The 20,029-nt window shown below is 55.2% G+C and overlaps 1 protein-coding gene across 1 annotated transcript; it reads left to right on the top strand.

The window, feature by feature from the left end:
• Positions 1 to 9,271: 9,271 nt before the first annotated feature.
• Positions 9,272 to 18,925, top strand: HAS1 (hyaluronan synthase 1). The gene is made up of 5 exons (XM_061173813.1): positions 9,272 to 9,314; positions 12,568 to 13,272; positions 15,099 to 15,324; positions 15,930 to 16,062; positions 18,250 to 18,925. Exons 1-5 carry the CDS (start codon positions 9,306 to 9,308, stop codon positions 18,923 to 18,925), a joined length of 1,749 nt encoding a protein of 582 aa, XP_061029796.1. The 5' UTR covers positions 9,272 to 9,305.
• The last annotated feature ends 1,104 nt before the right edge of the window (positions 18,926 to 20,029 follow it).

The raw sequence follows: 20,029 nt of genomic DNA, 5'->3' as shown, positions 1-20,029 counted from the left end.
TTCACGCTCTGTCCCAGAGGAGGCCTCAGTAACAGTGTTTGATGAATGAATACATGAATGAGTGAATGAATGAAGCAACTCAGTAACGGGCACGGAAAGCAATCTTGTGCAAATATTTCCTAGAAATAGCAAATTATCAGCAAGTTTGGGAGTTAACTTATTTTACTTTCTTTCTTTCTTTCTTTCTTTCTTGGACGCGCCGCGCGGCTTGTGGGATCTTAATTCCCCGACCAGGGATCGAACCCAGGCCCTTCACAGTGAGAGTATGGAGTCCTAACCACTGGACAGCCAGGGAATTCCCTGGGAGTTCATTTAAACCAGGTTCCATGCCTGGTATTTCCAGCTCTCTGCATGACATTGAATATATCAAGACCTTAGTTTCCTTATCTGTAAAATGGGGATTATATACTTGCCTCAAATGGTTTTCAAGGGAGTTAAATAAGAGTAGGCATGAAATAGGATCCTGCGGGGGGAAAATGTCACTTCAGAACCATTGGGGGCTTTTTGTTTTTGTTCTTTTTGGCCGTGCCATATGGGACTTGTGGGATCTCATTTCCCTGACCAGGGATTGAACCCAGGCCAAGGCAGTGAAAGCTGGAATCCTAACCATTAGGCCACCAGGGAACTCCGTGGGGGCATATGTTTAAGTCATTTGCGAGGTCCTGAGCTCACTGAGTCAGAATATATGGGAGTGGGACCCAGAAATCTGTGTTCTTAGCAAATGCACACAGCTGATTCGGATGCTCTGGTGCCCCCAGACCCGTTTGCAGGAGGCTTGGGTAGGTGATAAGAGCAGATGGTGGAGGAGGTTTCTGGCTGTGTGCCCTTGGGCACCTTCCCTCAACTGGTCTGGTCCCCAGGTCAGAGCTGAGGCCGCCGGGGAAGGTCAAGGATCCCCCTGTTGCCGCCTGAGTCAGTCATGCAGACCCTCAGCTGCTGCTGGTTCAGGAACAGCTAAAACTCACCTCAAATTCCAGTGTGCTGGGCAGACGCTCTCACTTAACCTGAAGGGCTACCCTGTGAGGGACAACTTGAGATGTTCCCATTTTACAGATGAGGAAACAGAGGCTAAGGGGAATAAATAACACACAAGTAACCGGCTCCTACCTGGGGGCCCCAGCCCATCCCCCCGGCCCCCCATCATCCTCTCATCCATCTTCTCAGACTGTTGCGTTTCTCCCACAAGAGGCTATTCAGGCCCTGGTCTGTGGTGGAGGCAGACCCAGGACTCACCGTGGACAATGGGAACTTTTGGAAGGGAGCCGGGGAGCTACAGAGCCAAAGCCATATATGCAAGAGTAACCCGGGCCTCAACAATTTTTCTGTCAGAGCTCTGAAAGTGATGGACCCGAGGGTCCAGGGCCCAGGCATCTTCTACAACACACAGGGGTACAGGTGCCCAGCCCCTACCCCCTCAGACCCAGGGGTCCAGCCCCCAGCCTCCTCTTCCCCCAGTGACCTACTTACCTGGCTCTGCTGACTCCATGCTGTATCACTCTGGCCAGGAAACAACTCTTCCCAGGCCTCAGTTTCCCTCTTTGGAAAATGAGACTCCTCTCTTGCTTCCCTGGGAGAGGATAGAGCTGCTGAAAAGAAAGTCCTTCTCTGGCTCTTTCTGTCTCTGTTCCCCTCTGGGGAGAAGGGTAGGAGCAGAGAGGAAGCGGGGTGGCGGTGTCTCCAGCTGGAGGGATGGGGTTACAGCCAGACAGGGCTGTCCCTCTCCTCCCAGCCTCGAAGGTCCCCCAGCTTCTTCCCAGAGGCAGGTGGATGTACGGTCATCACCTCCCTCCCTCCCACCCAGGATTTCGGCAGAATTTGGAGACCTAGGTGTTTCCCAGAACATGGGTGTTTGGGAGGAATGACCTTGGGTAACCAGCTGCAGCCTGGCCAGGGCTCTGCCAAGAGGGCTGGGACACAAGCCCTGGAATTCCTGGAAGTCCAGAGGCAATCTGCTTCCAGATTTGGGATCTTTGCTGTTCCTGGGAAGCCTTACCTAGGGTCCCACGTCCCTGGGAACTCCTCATCCTGTCCCTCCCAGCTGCTGGGTAGTCGGTGGTGGAGGGGGGGTAGAATCCCAGCTTTGGTGTCTCTCCCTCCCCCCTCTTCCCCATCCTGCCCTCTCTCTCCCGCCCCCCCTCCTCCCTGCCCCTCCCTCCTTCTTTCCCTCCTCCCCTCCCTCCCCCTCCCTCCTTCCCTCCCATCCCCCCCTTTTCCTCCTCTTCTTCCTCTTCCCTGTCTCCATCGACCATTCTGACTCTCCATCCCAATCTCACTCATTCATTCATCATGTATTTATCTATTGAGCACCTACTGTGTACCAGGCACGGGTCCAGACCCCAAGGAAACAGAGTCACCAACAGCACAGGCAAAGGCTGCTGCCTGTGTGGAGCTTGCATTCTAACAAGGGAGACACATATTATACAAAGAGAATCAACGGGCAAGTTATACTTTATGTAGGAAGGTGACAAATGCTGTGGGGAAAAAAAAATTAGAGGGTAGAGAGGGTCAGGAGTCCCAGGGTGGGGCAGGTTTCCATATTAAGCAGGGTGGTCAGGTGAGCCAGCCTCCCTCTTCCCTCCCCTCCTCCCTCCCTTCCCCCTTCCCTCATCCTCCTCCCTCTTTCCTCCCACCCTCCCTCCCATCTTCCCTCCTCCCCTTCCCCCTCCCCCTTCTCCCCACCTCCTCCCCCTCTTCCTTTCTCCTCTGACTCTCAGTGTCTAGATTCTCCCAAAGCACTTCCCTCCCCCTCAGGACACCTTGCAGAGAAATCATACCCCTGGACTCAAGCATTTAACAGAACACAGACTTCTTCAAGTTGCTTCCCTAGGATCCTCACCCTCCCTAGTTCCAAAAGGAGGCAAAGGTAGTTAGAAGTAGCTCAGACGAGAGGCTCAGTGGGTCTGCCCCCCACATCTGCTGCCCACCTCCCTGTCTCCTCCATCCTCAGGGTTTCCTCTCCGGCCTTTGTTCTCCCTCACTCTGCAGGTGCCCTAGCAATCCGCCGGTCCCGCCGCTGCTGCCTGCATCCAAGCTCACACTCTGCTCTCGTTCTCCCAGAGAAGACCCTGGTATGAACCCGCCACCCACACACCCGGGCCAAAGGCTCCTAGTCTGTCCACTCTGTGTGTCCCTCACAGGCACCCAGAGCTGACCCTGTCTCTCCCCTGCTCCCAGCCCTCCCATGGCTCCCCAGCACCCAGGACAAAGTCCCAGCCTCTGAATCTGGCATTCAAAACCCTGCGTGGGGTGGACCCTGCTATGCACCCACCCCTGTGCGTCACCCTTTCAGCCTCCACAACATCAACTCCCAGGTACTTTCCAGACTGTCTAGGACATTCCTTGTCTTGGATGCCCGTCATGTTCCACCTTTCAACCCCCAGCCCCACCCCCGCTGTCCTTACCCTGACTAACTTCTCAACATTCAGGACTCACCTCCGCCAGGATATCACCGTCTCCAGGAAGCCCTCCCTGACTCTCCTGCTGGGTTCATGCGTCCTTGTTCTCACACTGGTCCGTGATCCTCTGTTTACACAACTGTCTCCTCCACCAGACTGGCATCTCCTCAAGGGCAGGGCCCGGGTCTGAGTCATTTCTGTGTGCCCAGCATCGCCCAGCTGAGAGCTTGGCCCACGAGGGGCACAGGAGATGTCCCTACAGGGAACAAATGTTCCTTCCCCTGCCTTTTCTCCATTTTGGCCTTATTATCTCCCCACTTTCGCTCTTTGGTCCTGTGTTCTGTAAACCACACCCTGAGGTTTTGCAATGATGATGGAAGTCTTGGGACGGCCACTGTGGACCCAGGGTGGGTACCTGAGATCAGCCACCCATGGAGTGGAGGATTCTGGGAGAGATGGCTGTTAGCGAGGGGAGCAGGAGGTGGTCCCGCCACTACCAGACCCTGCCTCCTGTGGGAGTGCCGACTTGGTCTGTCCTTGTCTTTCAGCTCTTGTCTTGGCTGTTCCCAGCCTTGGTCATCTCTCCCTGCAAGGAATTCTGGGAGACTGGACTTCTGGGTCTGAGGGAGGAGAGGTTAGGGTTTTGAACTCCTAGGTCTGAGGGAGGAGGGGCCGGGGGCCTGGACTCCTGGGTCTGAGGGAGGAGGGGCCGGGGGCCTGGACTCCTGGGTCTGAGGGGGGAGGAACTGGGGGCCTGGACTCCTGGGTCTGAGGGGGGAGGGGCTGGGGGCCTGGACTCCTGGGTCTGAGGGGGGAGGGGCTGGGGGCCTGGACTCCTGGGTCTGAGGGGGGAGGGGCCGGGGGCCTGGACTCCTGGGTCTGAGGGGGGAGGAACTGGGGGCCTGGACCCCTGGGTCTGAGGGGGGAGGAACTGGGGGCCTGGACTCCTGGGTCTGAGGGGGGAGGGGCTGGGGGCCTGGACTCCTGGGTCTGAGGGGGGAGGAGCTGGGGGTCTGGACCCCTGGGTCTGAGGGGGGAGGAACTGGGGGCCTGGACCCCTGAGTCTGAGGGGGGAGGGGCCGGGGGCCTGGACTCCTGGGTCTGAGGGGGGAGGAACTGGGGGCCTGGACTCCTGGGTCTGAGGGGGGAGGAACTGGGGGTCTGGACTCCTGGGTCTGAGGGGGGAGGAACTGGGGGCCTGGACTCCTGGGTCTGAGGGGGGAGGGGCTGGGGGCCTGGACTCCTGGGTCTGAGGGGGGAGGAACTGGGGGCCTGGACCCCTGGGTCTGAGGGGGGAGGGGCCGGGGGCCTGGACTCCTGGGTCTGAGGGGGGAGGAACTGGGGGCCTGGACTCCTGGGTCTGAGGGAGGAGGGGCCGGGGGCCTGGACTCCTGGGTCTGAGGGGGGAGGGGCTGGGGGCCTGGACTCCTGGGTCTGAGGGGGGAGGGGCCGGGGGCCTGGACTCCTGGGTCTGAGGGGGGAGGAACTGGGGGTCTGGACTCCTGGGTCTGAGGGGGGAGGGGCCGGGGGCCTGGACTCCTGGGTCTGAGGGGGGAGGGGCCGGGGGCCTGGACTCCTGGGTCTGAGGGGGGAGGAACTGGGGGCCTGGACTCCTGGGTCTGAGGGGGGAGGAACTGGGGGCCTGGACTCCTGGGTCTGAGGGGGGAGGAACTGGGGGTCTGGACTCCTGGGTCTGAGGGGGGAGGAACTGGGGGCCTGGACTCCTGGGTCTGAGGGGGGAGGGGCTGGGGGCCTGGACTCCTGGGTCTGAGGGGGGAGGAACTGGGGGTCTGGACTCCTGGGTCTGAGGGGGGAGGAACTGGGGGCCTGGACTCCTGGGTCTGAGGGGGGAGGGGCTGGGGGCCTGGACTCCTGAGTCTGAGGGGGGAGGAACTGGGGGTCTGGACTCCTGGGTCTGAGGGGGGAGGAACTGGGGGCCTGGACTCCTGGGTCTGAGGGGGGAGGGGCCGGGGGCCTGGACTCCTGGGTCTGAGGGGGGAGGGGCCGGGGGCCTGGACTCCTGGGTCTGAGGGGGGAGGAACTGGGGGTCTGGACTCCTGGGTCTGAGGGGGGAGGGGCCGGGGGCCTGGACTCCTGGGTCTGAGGGGGGAGGGGCCGGGGGCCTGGACTCCTGGGTCTGAGGGGGGAGGAACTGGGGGCCTGGACTCCTGGGTCTGAGGGGGGAGGAACTGGGGGCCTGGACTCCTGGGTCTGAGGGGGGAGGAACTGGGGGTCTGGACTCCTGGGTCTGAGGGGGGAGGAACTGGGGGCCTGGACTCCTGGGTCTGAGGGGGGAGGGGCTGGGGGCCTGGACTCCTGGGTCTGAGGGGGGAGGAACTGGGGGTCTGGACTCCTGGGTCTGAGGGGGGAGGAACTGGGGGCCTGGACTCCTGGGTCTGAGGGGGGAGGAACTGGGGGTCTGGACTCCTGGGTCTGAGGGGGGAGGAACTGGGGGCCTGGACTCCTGGGTCTGAGGGGGGAGGGGCCGGGGGCCTGGACTCCTGGGTCTGAGGGGGGAGGAACTGGGGGCCTGGACTCCTGGGTCTGAGGGGGGAGGAACTGGGGGTCTGGACTCCTGGGTCTGAGGGGGGAGGAACTGGGGGCCTGGACTCCTGGGTCTGAGGGGGGAGGGGCTGGGGGCCTGGACTCCTGGGTCTGAGGGGGGAGGAACTGGGGGCCTGGACCCCTGAGTCTGAGGGGGGAGGGGCCGGGGGCCTGGACTCCTGGGTCTGAGGGGGGAGGAACTGGGGGCCTGGACTCCTGGGTCTGAGGGGGGAGGAACTGGGGGTCTGGACTCCTGGGTCTGAGGGGGGAGGAACTGGGGGCCTGGACTCCTGGGTCTGAGGGGGGAGGGGCCGGGGGCCTGGACTCCTGGGTCTGAGGGGGGAGGGGCCGGGGGCCTGGACTCCTGGGTCTGAGGGGGGAGGAACTGGGGGCCTGGACTCCTGGGTCTGAGGGAGGAGGGGCCGGGGGCCTGGACTCCTGGGTCTGAGGGGGGAGGGGCTGGGGGCCTGGACTCCTGGGTCTGAGGGGGGAGGGGCCGGGGGCCTGGACTCCTGGGTCTGAGGGGGGAGGAACTGGGGGCCTGGACTCCTGGGTCTGAGGGGGGAGGAACTGGGGGCCTGGACCCCTGAGTCTGAGGGGGGAGGGGCCGGGGGCCTGGACTCCTGGGTCTGAGGGGGGAGGAACTGGGGGCCTGGACTCCTGGGTCTGAGGGGGGAGGAACTGGGGGTCTGGACTCCTGGGTCTGAGGGGGGAGGAACTGGGGGCCTGGACTCCTGGGTCTGAGGGGGGAGGGGCTGGGGGCCTGTACTCCTGGGTCTGAGGGGGGAGGAACTGGGGGCCTGGACTCCTGGGTCTGAGGGGGGAGGAACTGGGGGTCTGGACTCCTGGGTCTGAGGGGGGAGGAACTGGGGGCCTGGACTCCTGGGTCTGAGGGGGGAGGGGCTGGGGGCCTGGACTCCTGGGTCTGAGGGGGGAGGAACTGGGGGCCTGGACTCCTGGGTCTGAGGGGGGAGGAACTGGGGGCCTGGACTCCTGGGTCTGAGGGGGGAGGAACTGGGGGTCTGGACTCCTGGGTCTGAGGGGGGGAGGAACTGGGGGTCTGGACTCCTGGGTCTGAGGGGGGAGGAACTGGGAGTCTGGACTCCTGGGTCTGAGGGGGGAGGGGCTGGGGGCCTGGACTCCTGGATCCTGGTGGAAGAAACCATTGGGGTTTAAAGTCCTGGTTCCTCCTCCCTTATCCACACTCCAGTTTTGGAAACATTTGGTTTTATACAGCTGCTCCACCCTGGTAGGGCGGGGTGGGGGGCTGGGCAGCCAACTGCCCGGCTTCTGAGTGGAGCTTGGGCTGCCCCCCACCCCCCATCCTGGGGTAGAGGAATCACCCTCCCCTCCTCCTCTGGGCTGGGCTCCCACTGGAGGACCCATCATCCTGACATAGCCAGACACCAGGCGGTGGCCTAGGCTCCCGGCAACGGCGTCAGAGACTCAGAGACGGCTGGCCCTGCCCTGGTGAGGTGGGCGGGGTGCCCCTGACTGGGGCCCTGAACTAGCCTTCTTCTCCCTGACAGCCAGGTTCATGCAGAGACCCAACCTGGTGAGGGCGCAGCACACCCTGCCTGTCCGGGGAAACCCAGGGAGTGAGGACTTGGCATCTTGCAGGGGAAAGCTCCAGAACAGGCTGGAAGAGATGGGGCAGCAGGGAGACATGAGGACTTAGAGACAGAAAAACAGAGAGAAACAGTATGAGAGGGAGAGAGAGAGAGTCAGAGAGAGAGAAACACACACAGAGATAGAGCATCAGAGATACACCGAGATGCAGAGAGACCGAGGGAGGAGAGAGATTGAGAGAGACAGACAGACGGACAGAAGCAGAGAAAGGAGAAACAGACAGCCACTGAGAGATCAGGGAGAAACAGAGAAACAGAAACTGGGAGACAGGGAAAAATAAAAAGCTAAGGATACAGATAGAAACAGAAAGAAGGAGATAGAAGTATACAGAGAGAGACACAGGCAGAGAAACACAAAGAGAGGAAGGAAGAGAGAAAAGAGAGAAAAAGGATGAAAAAGTCGGGGAGAGAAAGAAAGAGAGACACAGAACAAGAAAGTCAGGAGACGGAGAGTCAGAAATTTAGAGACAGACACAACCCCAGAAGGAAGCAGGTAGAAATGGAAGCCAAGGAGAGAGACTGGAACACAGAGAGAAAGAACCAGACAGGCAGATGGACAGAGAAACGAAGCCAGGGAGACAGAGACAAAATGATAGACTCAGAGAAAGACAGAGACAAAGAGAGAGGAGTTGGTCAGGTACAGAAATACATAATCAGAGTCACAGACACAGGGAGAGAGACAGACGTCATCAGTTCATACTAAGAGGAGCAGAGAGAAAGAACTAGATACAGAGATTTTTTTTCCCTTTAAATCATGAAAAGAAGGGCATGGAAACAATGACATTTATCATTGAGTCTTCTAGTCCTGAGGAGCTGGGGACTCAGACACCCCAGCACCCCCTGTCTCTTTGGTCTCTGAGCGAGGCCACTTCCACTTTTGCTCTGACTCAGTTTCCCAGGCTCCCTGGGGGCAGCTGACCAACATCTCTGAGTTTACCCTGGAGGCTCTGAGGAGACAAATCCCAATGTCCCAGCCCCCTCCCCAGACCCTGGCACACATGCACGCGCTCGTGCCACACACGCGCGCGCGCGCGCGCACACACACACACACAAGCACACGCACGTGGACCCGAATCAATTAGGCACTGAACGTTCAGACGTTCACTCACAGCTCCAGTTCCGGACAGAAGGCCCCCCAGGCCAGCGCACACACAGTCACGCCCACAGGCACTCACGTGTGTGCATTTGATTGCATCTGCCAGTGGCCGCGACCAGTCCCCGGGGAACCCAATCCCAGACAGATTCTGAGGATCCGAGGGGAGGGGCAGTGTGTGGGGAGACTGAGGTGGAGGAGAAGGGGGGAGGCGAGGAGGTCTGGGAGAGAGAAGGAAAGAGAGGTCGTGAGAGAAAGAGGGAGGTGGGGAGAAAGAAAGTGATGGAGAGAAATCCAGAAGTGGAGGGAGAGACGAGAGCAGAGAGAGAGGAGAAGAGATCGAGGGGAGGGACGGGGAAAGGAGGGGGTGCGATGGGGGGGAGCTCAGCGGGAGACGGAGGGGCGGCGAGGATGGGGGCGCTGGGAAGGGAGGCCTGGCGCGGGGCGGGCGGTGGCGGGAAGCGGGTGAGGCTGCTTGGCTCTCCGCCGTGACCTCAGGGCCCCTGGCCCAGCTCAGCCCTGACGTCAGCCCCTCCTCCCGCCCCCGCCCGCGCGTCTCTTCAAATCGCCCCCCAGCTCTCGGGCAGCAGAGAGACTCGGGGAGCAGCCAGCAGGCGAGGAGAGAGGCCCGCCGGACCCACAGCGATGAGACAGGTGTGTGTGTGAGTGCGTGTGTGTGTGTGCGGCTGTGCGGGGGGAATACCAGCACGTGTGTGCGGGGAGCCGCCAGTGCTGGGGAGCTCGCGTGTGCTCCTGTGCCGGACAGCGACCCTGTGAGTCTGTGTGCCATCCCGCCTGTACGCACGTCAGATGTGGCCTGCCGGTGTTGACCTGGCTGTAAATCCGTGTGCGTCTGTGCGCCCAGGAAGGGGAGAGGAGAGCTGTCTTGGCTTGACACGGGGCTCTGGATTTTACTTTCAGGTGTTCAGTAAATATTAAGTTGAGCCAAATGAAATCGCCAATCTCCGGGCTCTTTTGACTGGTGAAAATGGCAATTTCATATGGTTCAGTCTCAACTGTTACTATTTTTTCCTGAAACTTGCATCTGCCCCATTGCTCCGGACCCACGGGTGGGTGTGTGTGTGTTGGTTGCCGCCTGGGCATCTCTTCCTGGTGTTTTTCCTTCCTGCTGAAGGGCATGTGTCCTGGAGTTCACCTGTGTGGCTGTCAGTGGTGGTGGAGGGGGGGGCTGATGTCAGTGGTGGTGGAGGGGGGGGCTGATGTCAGTTAGTTTCAGGATCACTAAATTCTAAGGGCAGGTGTCTGGAGTCATCTTCCAGAATATGAGTGTTTTCCTATGGGGGCACGCTCTGTGTGTCTCTCATCATGTGTGAGTATACGTGTGTAGTTGTGTGTCTATAGCTGACACGTGTTATCATGACTGTTGTTGGATTTAGAACCCTCCAGATACCCAGCCATCTCGCTGATCCCCAGCATGAATTGGGTCACCCCCAGAAACTCAGGCAGAGACAGAGAAGGAGGATTCCAGAAGAAATAATACTTGCTAATACTGACCGATTACTAGAACCAGGCTAAAAGCTGTATCTTAGCTCTGCCCTTGAGAGACATAATATAAGCCACACACATAATTTAAAATTTTTCTAGTAGCCACACTAAAAAGAGAAAAAGAAACAGGTGCAATTAATTTTAATAACATTTTCTTTAACCCAAGGTATCGGGAGTCGGCAAACTTTTTCAGTACCAGGCCAGACAGTCAATATTTGGGGTTTTGAGGGCCATACAGTTGAGTAATGTAACTACTCAACTTTGGCATAGTGAGAAATCAAGCTGTGTACAATATGTAATCAGATGAGCGTGGTGTGCCAATAATACGATGTAAGGACGCTGACATTTGAATTTCATATAATTCTCTTTATTTCTTTATTTTTATTGAAGTATAGTTGATTGACAATGTCCTCTTAGTTTCAGGTGTACAGCAATGTAATTCAGTTATATATATATATATTTTTTTACAGATGCTTTTCCCATATAGGTTATTACAAAATATTGAGTATACTTCCCTGTGCTATACAGTAGGTCCTTGTTTATTTTATACATAATAGTGTGTATATTCATAAAACCTTCATGTGCCACGAAGTATTTTTCTTCTTTTCACTTTTCTCAACCTTCTAAAAACATAAAAACTAATCTTAGCTTGCGGGGCCGTAGTGAAAAAGGAGGCCATAGTATGCCGACCCCCGCTATATGTCAAAAATATTATCATTTCAGTATGTAATCAGTGCAAAAATATGAATGAGATATTTTACTTTCTTTTCTTTCCGCATTCAGGCTTCACAATCCAGATGTGTGGCACATCTCATGCAGATGCTATATTTTCACTGGAGATACTTGATCTGTATTTTTAGATTTTGTAAAATTTAGTTGAAAAAGAAGCTTCACAGACCCTACTTGTTCCAAACAGGCATAAAAGCTTTCCAATAACTGAATTAAGGATCATTTTCTAAATTTAAACACTTAAATTGAATATAATTAAAAATTCAGTTCCTCAGTGGTACTGGTTACATTTCAAGTGTCCTGTAGCCACATGTGGCTGGTGGGTCCCCTATTGGACAGTGCAGCTCTACAGCTTAGTGATTCATTTAACTCATCATAAGCCCAAGAGATGGGAACTGGTGACAGAGGAGGCGGTTTAGCGTAGAGGACGGTGGAGCCTAGTGACCTTGGACGAGAGAATACACCTCCTGGTGCCTCAGTTTCCTTATTTGTAACAGGAGGGGGTAACAGTACCTACCTCCCATGGAGCAGTGCTTGGCACATGGAAGGGGCTAAACCCCCATTTTACAGATGAGAAAATAGAGGCACCTCCTCCCCTTTGATTCTGAGCTGTTCCAGCCACATGTACTGGACACCTGGCCCTGCCAGCCACTCCTCCTGGCTAATCAATCCTCAGTTTTGCCATCTGTATGGTGGCGGCAGGAAACACTCTCTGTGCCCTGGGGCGCTCCTGAGGAGTAAAGCCAGTATATAAGGTTGTGGTTTAGTGACTGGATTCTTAGGGTTCAAATCTTGGCTTCTGTGACAGACTTGTGGTTGCCAAGGGGGAGGAGGGAAGGATTGGGAGTTTGGGATTAGCAGATGCAAACTACTCTATATAGAATGGATAAACAACAAGGTCCTCCTGTATAGCACAGGAAACTATATTCAATATCCTGTGATAAATTACAATGGAAAAGCATATGAAAAAGCATATATATACGTTTAACTGAATCACTGCTGTACAGCAGAAATTAACACAACACTGTAAATCAACTATACTTCAATAAAAATTTTTTTAAATGCGACAAACAAACAAACAAAAAACTTGGCTTCTCTGCTTTCCAGGCAGACCTTGGGCAGGTTGCTGCACCTCTGTGTGACTCAGTTGCTTCATCTGTAAAATGGGGATGGTAATAATAGTACCTACCTTATAGGGCTGTTTCGAGGATTCAAATAAGTTAGTTCCTGTAAAAGGTTTAGAGCACTGCCTGGCGCATATCACATTGCATTCTTCTTTTAGATGTATATTAGTATTACTAGTATTATCTTAACAGTAAGAAACCTTTATGAGATGAATCATTATTTTCTGTGCCACTAAGAAGGAGGCGGGAAACCTTTGTTTATTAAACTGTGACACTCCACTGAGTGTAATCCTCGTGGATTTAAAAGCTGTTAAAAATGTGAAAAAAAATGTATTAGAATCAATATAAGCAGGCATTCAGCCTTGATAACTGTTTGCCACATTTATTTTCGTTAATGAAAATAACTTTGCAGTACCCAGGGGATTTTCTTTACGAAAAGGGTATGTTATCACTGGCCTGGAAACAAAACCCAGGAGGGCTTCCTTTCCCCGGGGAGGCATTTCAGGGCCCTCTTCCCCTTCCTATCCCCTCTCTCCGCTCCCTGGCAGGACGTGCTCAAGTCCAGCCCCGCAGCCCGCCACTGCTCCGGCCTGGCCCGGAGGGTGCTGACCATCGCCTTCGCGCTGCTCATCCTGGGCCTCATGACCTGGGCTTACGCCGCCGGCGTGCCGCTGGCCTCGGATCGCTACGGCCTCCTGGCCTTCGGCCTCTACGGAGCCTTCCTCTCGGTGCACCTGGTGGCGCAGAGCCTCTTCGCGTACCTGGAGCACCGGCGGGTGGCGGCGGCGGCGCGGCGGGCGGCGGCGCGGGGCCCCCCGGACGCGGCCACGGCGCGCAGCGTGGCGCTGACCATCTCCGCATACCAGGAGGACCCCGCGTACCTGCGCCAGTGCCTGGTGTCCGCGCGCGCCCTCGTGTACCCGCGTGCGCGGCTGCACATCCTCATGGTGGTGGACGGCAACCGCGCCGAGGACCTCTACATGGTCGACATGTTCCGCGAGGTCTTCGCCGACGAGGACCCCGCCACCTACGTGTGGGAGAGCAACTACCACCAGCCGTGGGAACCTGCGGCGGCGGGCGCGGCGGGCGAGGGCGCCTACCGGGAGGTGGAGGCCGAGGATCCCGGGCGGCTGGCGGTGGAGGCGCTGGTGAAGACGCGCAGGTGCGTGTGCGTGGCGCAGCGCTGGGGCGGCAAGCGCGAGGTCATGTACACCGCCTTCAAGGCGCTCGGCGACTCGGTGGATTACGTGCAGGTGAGTGGAAGGCACCCGCGCCGCATCCGTGGCCCTAACACCCCGAATCCCACCCACTTCCCTCGGATCCTTCATTCAACCTAGAGATTGGAATGAACCTCTTCTTTCCTTCCTTTATTCATTCATCCATTCAGTGGAGAGATTCTTTCCTTCGCTCAATCATTCACACGTCCATGTATCCACCTATCCAATAGGGAGATCACTCATTCATTTTATTCTTCATTTATCCATCCAACGAAGAGATTTCTTCCTTCTTTCCCTCGTTTCTTCATTCATTCATCCATTTGATGCAGAGACTTTCCTTAACTCACTCATTCACTCATCCATCCCTTTATCCATCCATTCAACATAAAGATTCATTCATCCATTCAATATAGACTGTCTCCCTCCCTCTTTCCCTTCCTTCTTTCATTGTAGTCCTTTCTTTTCTTCACTCATTCATTCATCTAATCAGCCAATATAGGGATCATTCATTCCTTTATTTATTCATTCATTCAATGGAGAGATTCCATCTTTTCTTCATCTAATGTAGAAATTCTTTCACTCATTCATTCATGCATCCATCTGTCCATCCAATATGGAGATCATTCATTCATTCATTTATTCATTCACTTATCCATTAAATGTAGAGATTGGTTCATTCTGTTTCTTCCCTTCTTCATTCATTCAGTGTTGAGATTCTCTTGTTCATTTACCCATCCATTTACCTATCTATTCAATATAGAGATTTATTTGTTCATTTTGTCATTCATTCATCCATTCAATGTAGTGATTCATTCATTAACGCACTGCATTATTTTTTTTTAATTGCTGCGTAACAAATTTCCACACATTTGGCAGCTTGAAACAAAACACATTTATTGTCTCAGAGTTTCCATGGGTTAGGGGTCTGGGCAAAGCTTAACTGGTCCTCTGTTTATGGTATCATCAGGCTGCAGTCATGATGTCAGCTGGAGCTGGGTTTTATCTAGTGCTCAGGGGACTCTTCCAAGCTCATGTGTTTGTTGGCAGAATTTGTTTCTTTGCCGTCATAGAACTCATGGCAGCTTGCCTCATCAAGACCAGGAAGAGAGGGACTTCCCTGGTGGCGCAGTGGTTAAGAATCCGCCTGACAATGGAGGGGACACGGGTTTGAGCCCTGGTCGGGGAAGATCCCACATGCCGCGGAGCAACTAAGCCCGAGCGCCGCAACTACTGAGCCTGCGCGTCTGGAGCCTGTGCTCCGCAACAAGAGAAGACACCACAATGAGAAGCCCGCGCACCGCAACAAAGAGTAGCCCCTGCTTGCCGCAACTAGAGAAAGCCCGCGTGCAGCAACAAAGACCCAACACAGCCAAAAATTAATTAATTAATTAATTAATTAATTTAAAAAAAAAAAGACCACCAAGGGAAAGTCTCTGACTTCTAGACCCTCTTTTAAAGGGCTCACCTAATTAGGTCAGGCCCACCCAGGATACTCTCCCTTTGATTAACTTAAAGTCAACAGATTAAGGACCTTAATTACGTTGCAAAACTCCTTCACCATTTCCATACAAGGTAGTACAATCATGAGAGTTATTTGTCATCACTTTGGCCATATTCTATTGGTTAGAAGCAAGTTACAGATCTTGCCCACACACCAGAAGATGGTATTATACAAGAGCATGGGTGTTGGGGAAGAGGTCATGTTAAAATGTGATTAGATATTGAAAGTGACTAAAAAATTCAAAGTTGTGTTCAGATTGGCTGCGGAGTGTCCCAGCTCCTCCCTATCCCTTGGTGCCCTCCCCTCAATTACCAACCCCATGCAGGGATCTCAGCTGACCCTGGTCCCTTCCACCTGACAGGTCTGTGACTCAGACACGAGGCTGGACCCTGTGGCGCTGCTGGAGCTGGTGCAGGTGCTGGACGAGGACCCCCGGGTAGGGGCTGTTGGGGGCGACGTGCGGATCCTTAACCCTCTGGACTCCTGGGTCAGCTTCCTAAGCAGCCTGCGGTACTGGGTGGCCTTCAACGTGGAGCGGGCTTGTCAGAGCTACTTCCACTGCGTGTCCTGCATCAGTGGTCCCCTAGGTGAGCAGGGGTAGGGCTTGGGAGGGCCATGGATGGGGCAGAGAGGGAAGGGAGAAGGGGAGCCAGAATGGATTGAAGATGTGATTGAGATTGGGGACAAAGACGGGGCTGGGGCAGGAACTGGGGTTAGGGATAAGATTGGAAGTTGGAGGTGGGGATGGTTTTTGGTGTTGGGAATGGGTTGGAGAAAGGGTGTGGATGGGGATGGGATTGGGGCTGGGGGAGGGTTTGGGGAAGGGGAAGAGATGGGTTTGGAGTCAAGGACAGTGTTGGTGCTAGGTTTAGGGTTGGAGATGGGTTTTTGGATGAGGATGGGTAGGGGATGGGGCTGAGAATGGATGCGAGATTGGGGATGGGTTTGCAGTCAAAGTGGGTGTGGGTCAGGAACAGGACTGGGGCAAGTTTGGGATGGGTGTGGGGTTGAGGAAGGATTTGAGGTTGAGAACAGGACTGGGGCTGGAGTTGTCATTGGAGACAGGTTGAGAATGGGATTAAGATGGATAAGGATGGGGTTGGGATTGGAGACGAGTTGGTTTGGAGATAGGACTGGGGATGGTGTTGGCAACAGCAGAGGCTGATGCTCCTGTACCCCCGTCCCCACCTAGGCCTATACAGAAACAACCTCCTGCAGCAGTTCCTTGAGGCCTGGTACAACCAGAAGTTCCTGGGCACCCACTGCACCTTTGGGGATGACCGTCACCTCACCAACCGCATGCTCAGCATGGGCTATGCCACCAAGTAAGCTGAGGGGAGAGGGTGGTTGAGTGTGTGCAGAGGCCAATGAGTGTCCCAGCAAATGTGTGTGTGTGTGCTGGAAACTCTCCAAACCTAAAGTAAATTTCAAGTGAGCTCTATCAAGTGAGATTTTAGGGGAGAGGGAAAGAAACCCTATGGAGCAGAAGTGACATTTGTGTTGAATCAGGGAGCAACACCCAGTGAGACATTAGGGGAGAGTGGAAGATACCACAGGGGCATTTGCATTGAACCATGTGACCCAGTGGACTCTACATAGTAGGGCAAGGGGAGGGTGGGAATTCCACCTAGAAGATACAACTCAGATGGGGCCAGATGGCTCTACCATGGAGAGCACAGATTACCCCAATCTGTGGGGAGAGAAAGAGATCAACAGAGTGGGATCTAACTGGTGAGAGAGTGAGTGAGAAGATTCAAGTGGGAGAGGAGGGGAGTGCCTAAACTCTAGTAAGTGCTTCAGGAAGAAGAGATGTGATTCAATGAGGCTCAGGGGGTGTATGGGCTAGACCAGTGAAGTTCAGGGGAAAGGGATTTCTATGAAGTTAGACTCCGTGAGAGCACCAGAGACAACTCGGGGTATACCAAGGGAACCCATGCATTCATTCACTTGACAAATATTCTTTAAATGCTGCCAATGTTTTCAGCTCTGGGGATGCAGCAGCAAACAAAAGAGATGCAAATTCATGCTTACATTGATTGGGGAGACAGACAATAAACAAAATATGTAAGTAGAACATACAGTGTATTAGATAACGATACACGCAAAGGTGACACATAAAGCCAGGAAGGGGAATAGGAAGTTTCCAGGTAGGGAGTGAAATGTTAAATTAGGGTAAGATAAGGATGGGAGGGAAATAGCGCAGCAAGGGAGAGAGCGTCAGGAGAGGACAGAGAGTTCACGGGGGTGGGGTTGGGGGTGTCCACGCATGAAAGGCTTGTGCGCCACAGTAAGAACTGTGAACTAAGATGAGGGAGCCACGAGGAGGGGGTTTGAGCAGAGGGGTGGCATGTTGTTCTAACAGGATCCCTCCAGCTGTTTTGAGTACAGACTGCAGGGAGGAAGAGGATTAGCAGGGAGGCCCCTGAGGATGCCAAGTGACACAGGGGAAGGAGACTGGACACTGTCAAACAGTGCCCGCGGGGATAGACTAGTTTGACCCCTCCTAACAAACTGACTGCTGGAGGCCACCTAAGGTGATGCTCGGTACAAGCGATTCTAGCTTTGCGTGGGCTGGGCTGGAAACCGGGGAGGGATTGATTAGTAATGTCTGCCAGAGCCACAGGAAGGGAGCTTAATGGTTCCATTGAGAAGCTCTAACGCATGGGCTACCCTAGGTAGGAACCATGCCTGGTTTGTTCCTCACCATGGTGCCTGCCAACAATAGTATTCGTAATAGGTTAGTGATAGCATTAGTAATACCGCAGTGATATTAGTAATGCCAGTAGTTACATTAATCGTAATAAAAATAGTAGTAGTCGTTATCATCTATTGAGCAAGTGCTATATACTGGTCCTAAGCACTTGGCGTTTAATTCTCATCTATTAGGTAGGAACCATTATTGACCCCATTTTACATAGGAGAATGAGACAGGCTGGGACCTGGGGCCCTTTACTGCAGTGCTTGCGCCTAAACAAACATCTCTTCCGGCAACAAAATACAAAGAAACTATAAGAGACTAAAAATAACTGCACACATATGCAGCTGGGGCAAATTATGAACAACAAGATACAAAAAGGCCAAAACTCAACCGCCACTTCTGAGGTGTGGGGAGCAAAAGCAGGGTCCTGTGCAAGATCCCTGCCCACGGCACCACCAAGGCGGTGGGCAGGCCACCTAAGCTACCCCCTCCAGCCCACCCACTGATCCGCCCCGACCCTCACCCCATGTAAGGGACCAGCTCGTCCCCGTGTCCCCTCCCCCTTCCCCCAGCGAGCAAGGGAACCTGTTACTTGCAGCAGGAGTCGCAATAAAGCCTTACTGGAATTTCTCCTCTGGCCTTTTATCAATTTCTATTGATGAAAGAGTCCAAGGACCCAGGTGGGCATCAAGAACCCCGAGGCCCACAGAGGTTGAGAAAACTTGCCCCAGGGGCCATTTCCGGCTCCCGCTCTCTGTCCGGCGGGCCCCAAGGAGAGCCGCGCTGACGGCCCTGTCTCCTCCCACCCGTCCAGGTACACCTCGCGGTCCCGCTGCTACTCGGAGACGCCCTCATCCTTCCTGCGCTGGCTGAGCCAGCAGACGCGCTGGTCCAAGTCGTACTTCCGCGAGTGGCTGTACAACGCGCTCTGGTGGCACCGGCACCACGCGTGGATGACCTACGAGGCGGTGGTCTCGGGCCTCTTCCCCTTCTTCGTGGCGGCCACGGTGCTCCGGCTCTTCTACGCGGGCCGCCCGTGGGCGCTGCTCTGGGTGCTGCTGTGCGTGCAGGGCGTGGCGCTGGCCAAGGCGGCCTTCGCGGCCTGGCTGCGGGGCTGCCCGCGGATGCTGATGCTCTCGCTCTACGCGCCCCTCTACATGGGCGGCCTCCTGCCCGCCAAGTTCCTGGCGCTGGCGACCATGAGCCAGAGCGGCTGGGGCACGTCAGGCCGCCGCCGGCTGGCCGCCAACTACGTGCCGGTGCTGCCGCTGGCCCTCTGGGCGCTGCTGCTGCTTGGCGGGCTGGTCCGCAGCGTGGTCCACGAGGCCCGGGCCGACTGGAGCGGCCCCTCCCGCGCGGCCGAGGCCCGCCACCTGGCGGCGGGGGCCGGCGCCTACGTGGGCTACTGGGCCATCATGCTGACCTTCTACTGGGTGCGGGTGCGGAGGCTCTGCCGGAGGCGGGCGGGGGGCTACCGCGTCCAGGTGTGAGGCCAGAGCGCGGGGCGCCCGCTCAGGGGGGCCCGGGGGCGGCCAGAGGAGACCTACCAGGGTCCCCGGAACCACGAACTTGCCGGGTGACCCTCTGGGCCTCAGTTGCCCTCCTCTGTGAAGTGACGGGATCGACCCAAGACTCTTCAGCCTGGACTCTTTAGGGGGCTGGGACTTCTGGGTCTCTTGGGAGGGGTATTTATTGAACAGGGTGTGGATTTTTAGGGGCGGGGGGGAAAGGGGTCCCCACATGGTGTCCTGGGGCCCCCGATTTCTCCCTGTTCTTATTTAACCTCCATTTGTACTGTGTGATTAGGATATAATAATTTTATTTATTTTCTTCCGAGCCTACCTCCTCCGTTCGTTTTTTCTTTATTTTTTTTTGAGAATTAAGGGGGCTGAATGGTTGAGAACTGGGGACTCGTGGCTCCGTCTGGGGTGCCAGCTGTTTGAAACTGGACAGGATACCCTCCTTCCTCGGAGCCTGGACTCCCCCTTTGGAACATAGGGATACGAGTCCCGTGGATCAGGGTGGTTTTGAGGGTGGAATTTCTCAACTCCTCATTCAGATACTTACAGAGCACCTACTATGTACCCGACACTATCATTTCATTTCATTCATTCTTTGATTCAATCGGCCACAAAAACATTTATCAGTTTCCTATTGAATTCCACACACTTTGCCAGGTTTGCAAATACAGAAGCAATTAAGAGGCAGAATTTGCCTTCCAGGAGCTCCTAGTCAATTAAGCAAAGAGACTGTGATCCCTAGTTAAGGATACCCAGACACATGCCTCTATGACTTCTGTTGTCACAGAGGTGGGACGATTTAAATTATTAAAACTATTAAAGATTAGAAATTCAGTTCCTCAGTTGCACTGGCCACAATTCTGGTGCTTCATGGCCACACGTGCCTGGTGGCTGCCATACTGGACAGGGCAGGTCTAGGACGTTTCCATCAAGGCAGAGAGTTCTACTGGACATTGCTGCTGTCCTGACCATTGATCCTGACCCTTGTCTTTTCTTTCACATCCAACATTCTGATTCATCAGCAAATCCCACTGGTTCTACCTACATGAGAGATCTAGGACCACTCTCCTCACC

This window comes from Eubalaena glacialis, chromosome 18, assembly GCF_028564815.1.
Source record: "Eubalaena glacialis isolate mEubGla1 chromosome 18, mEubGla1.1.hap2.+ XY, whole genome shotgun sequence".
In the NCBI taxonomy this organism is placed as follows: domain Eukaryota; kingdom Metazoa; phylum Chordata; class Mammalia; order Artiodactyla; family Balaenidae; genus Eubalaena; species Eubalaena glacialis.
Note: the sequence above shows the minus strand (reverse complement) of the source record. Positions and strands in the feature narration are given on the sequence as shown.

Excerpts from the sequence above, each read along its gene's own strand:
- HAS1 (XM_061173813.1), top strand. Across the intron at positions 15,325-15,929 it reads CTGCATCAGTGGTCCCCTAG|GCCTATACAGAAACAACCTC; the intron begins GTGAGCAGGGGT and ends GTCCCCACCTAG. Across the intron at positions 16,063-18,249 it reads AGCATGGGCTATGCCACCAA|GTACACCTCGCGGTCCCGCT; the intron begins GTAAGCTGAGGG and ends CCACCCGTCCAG.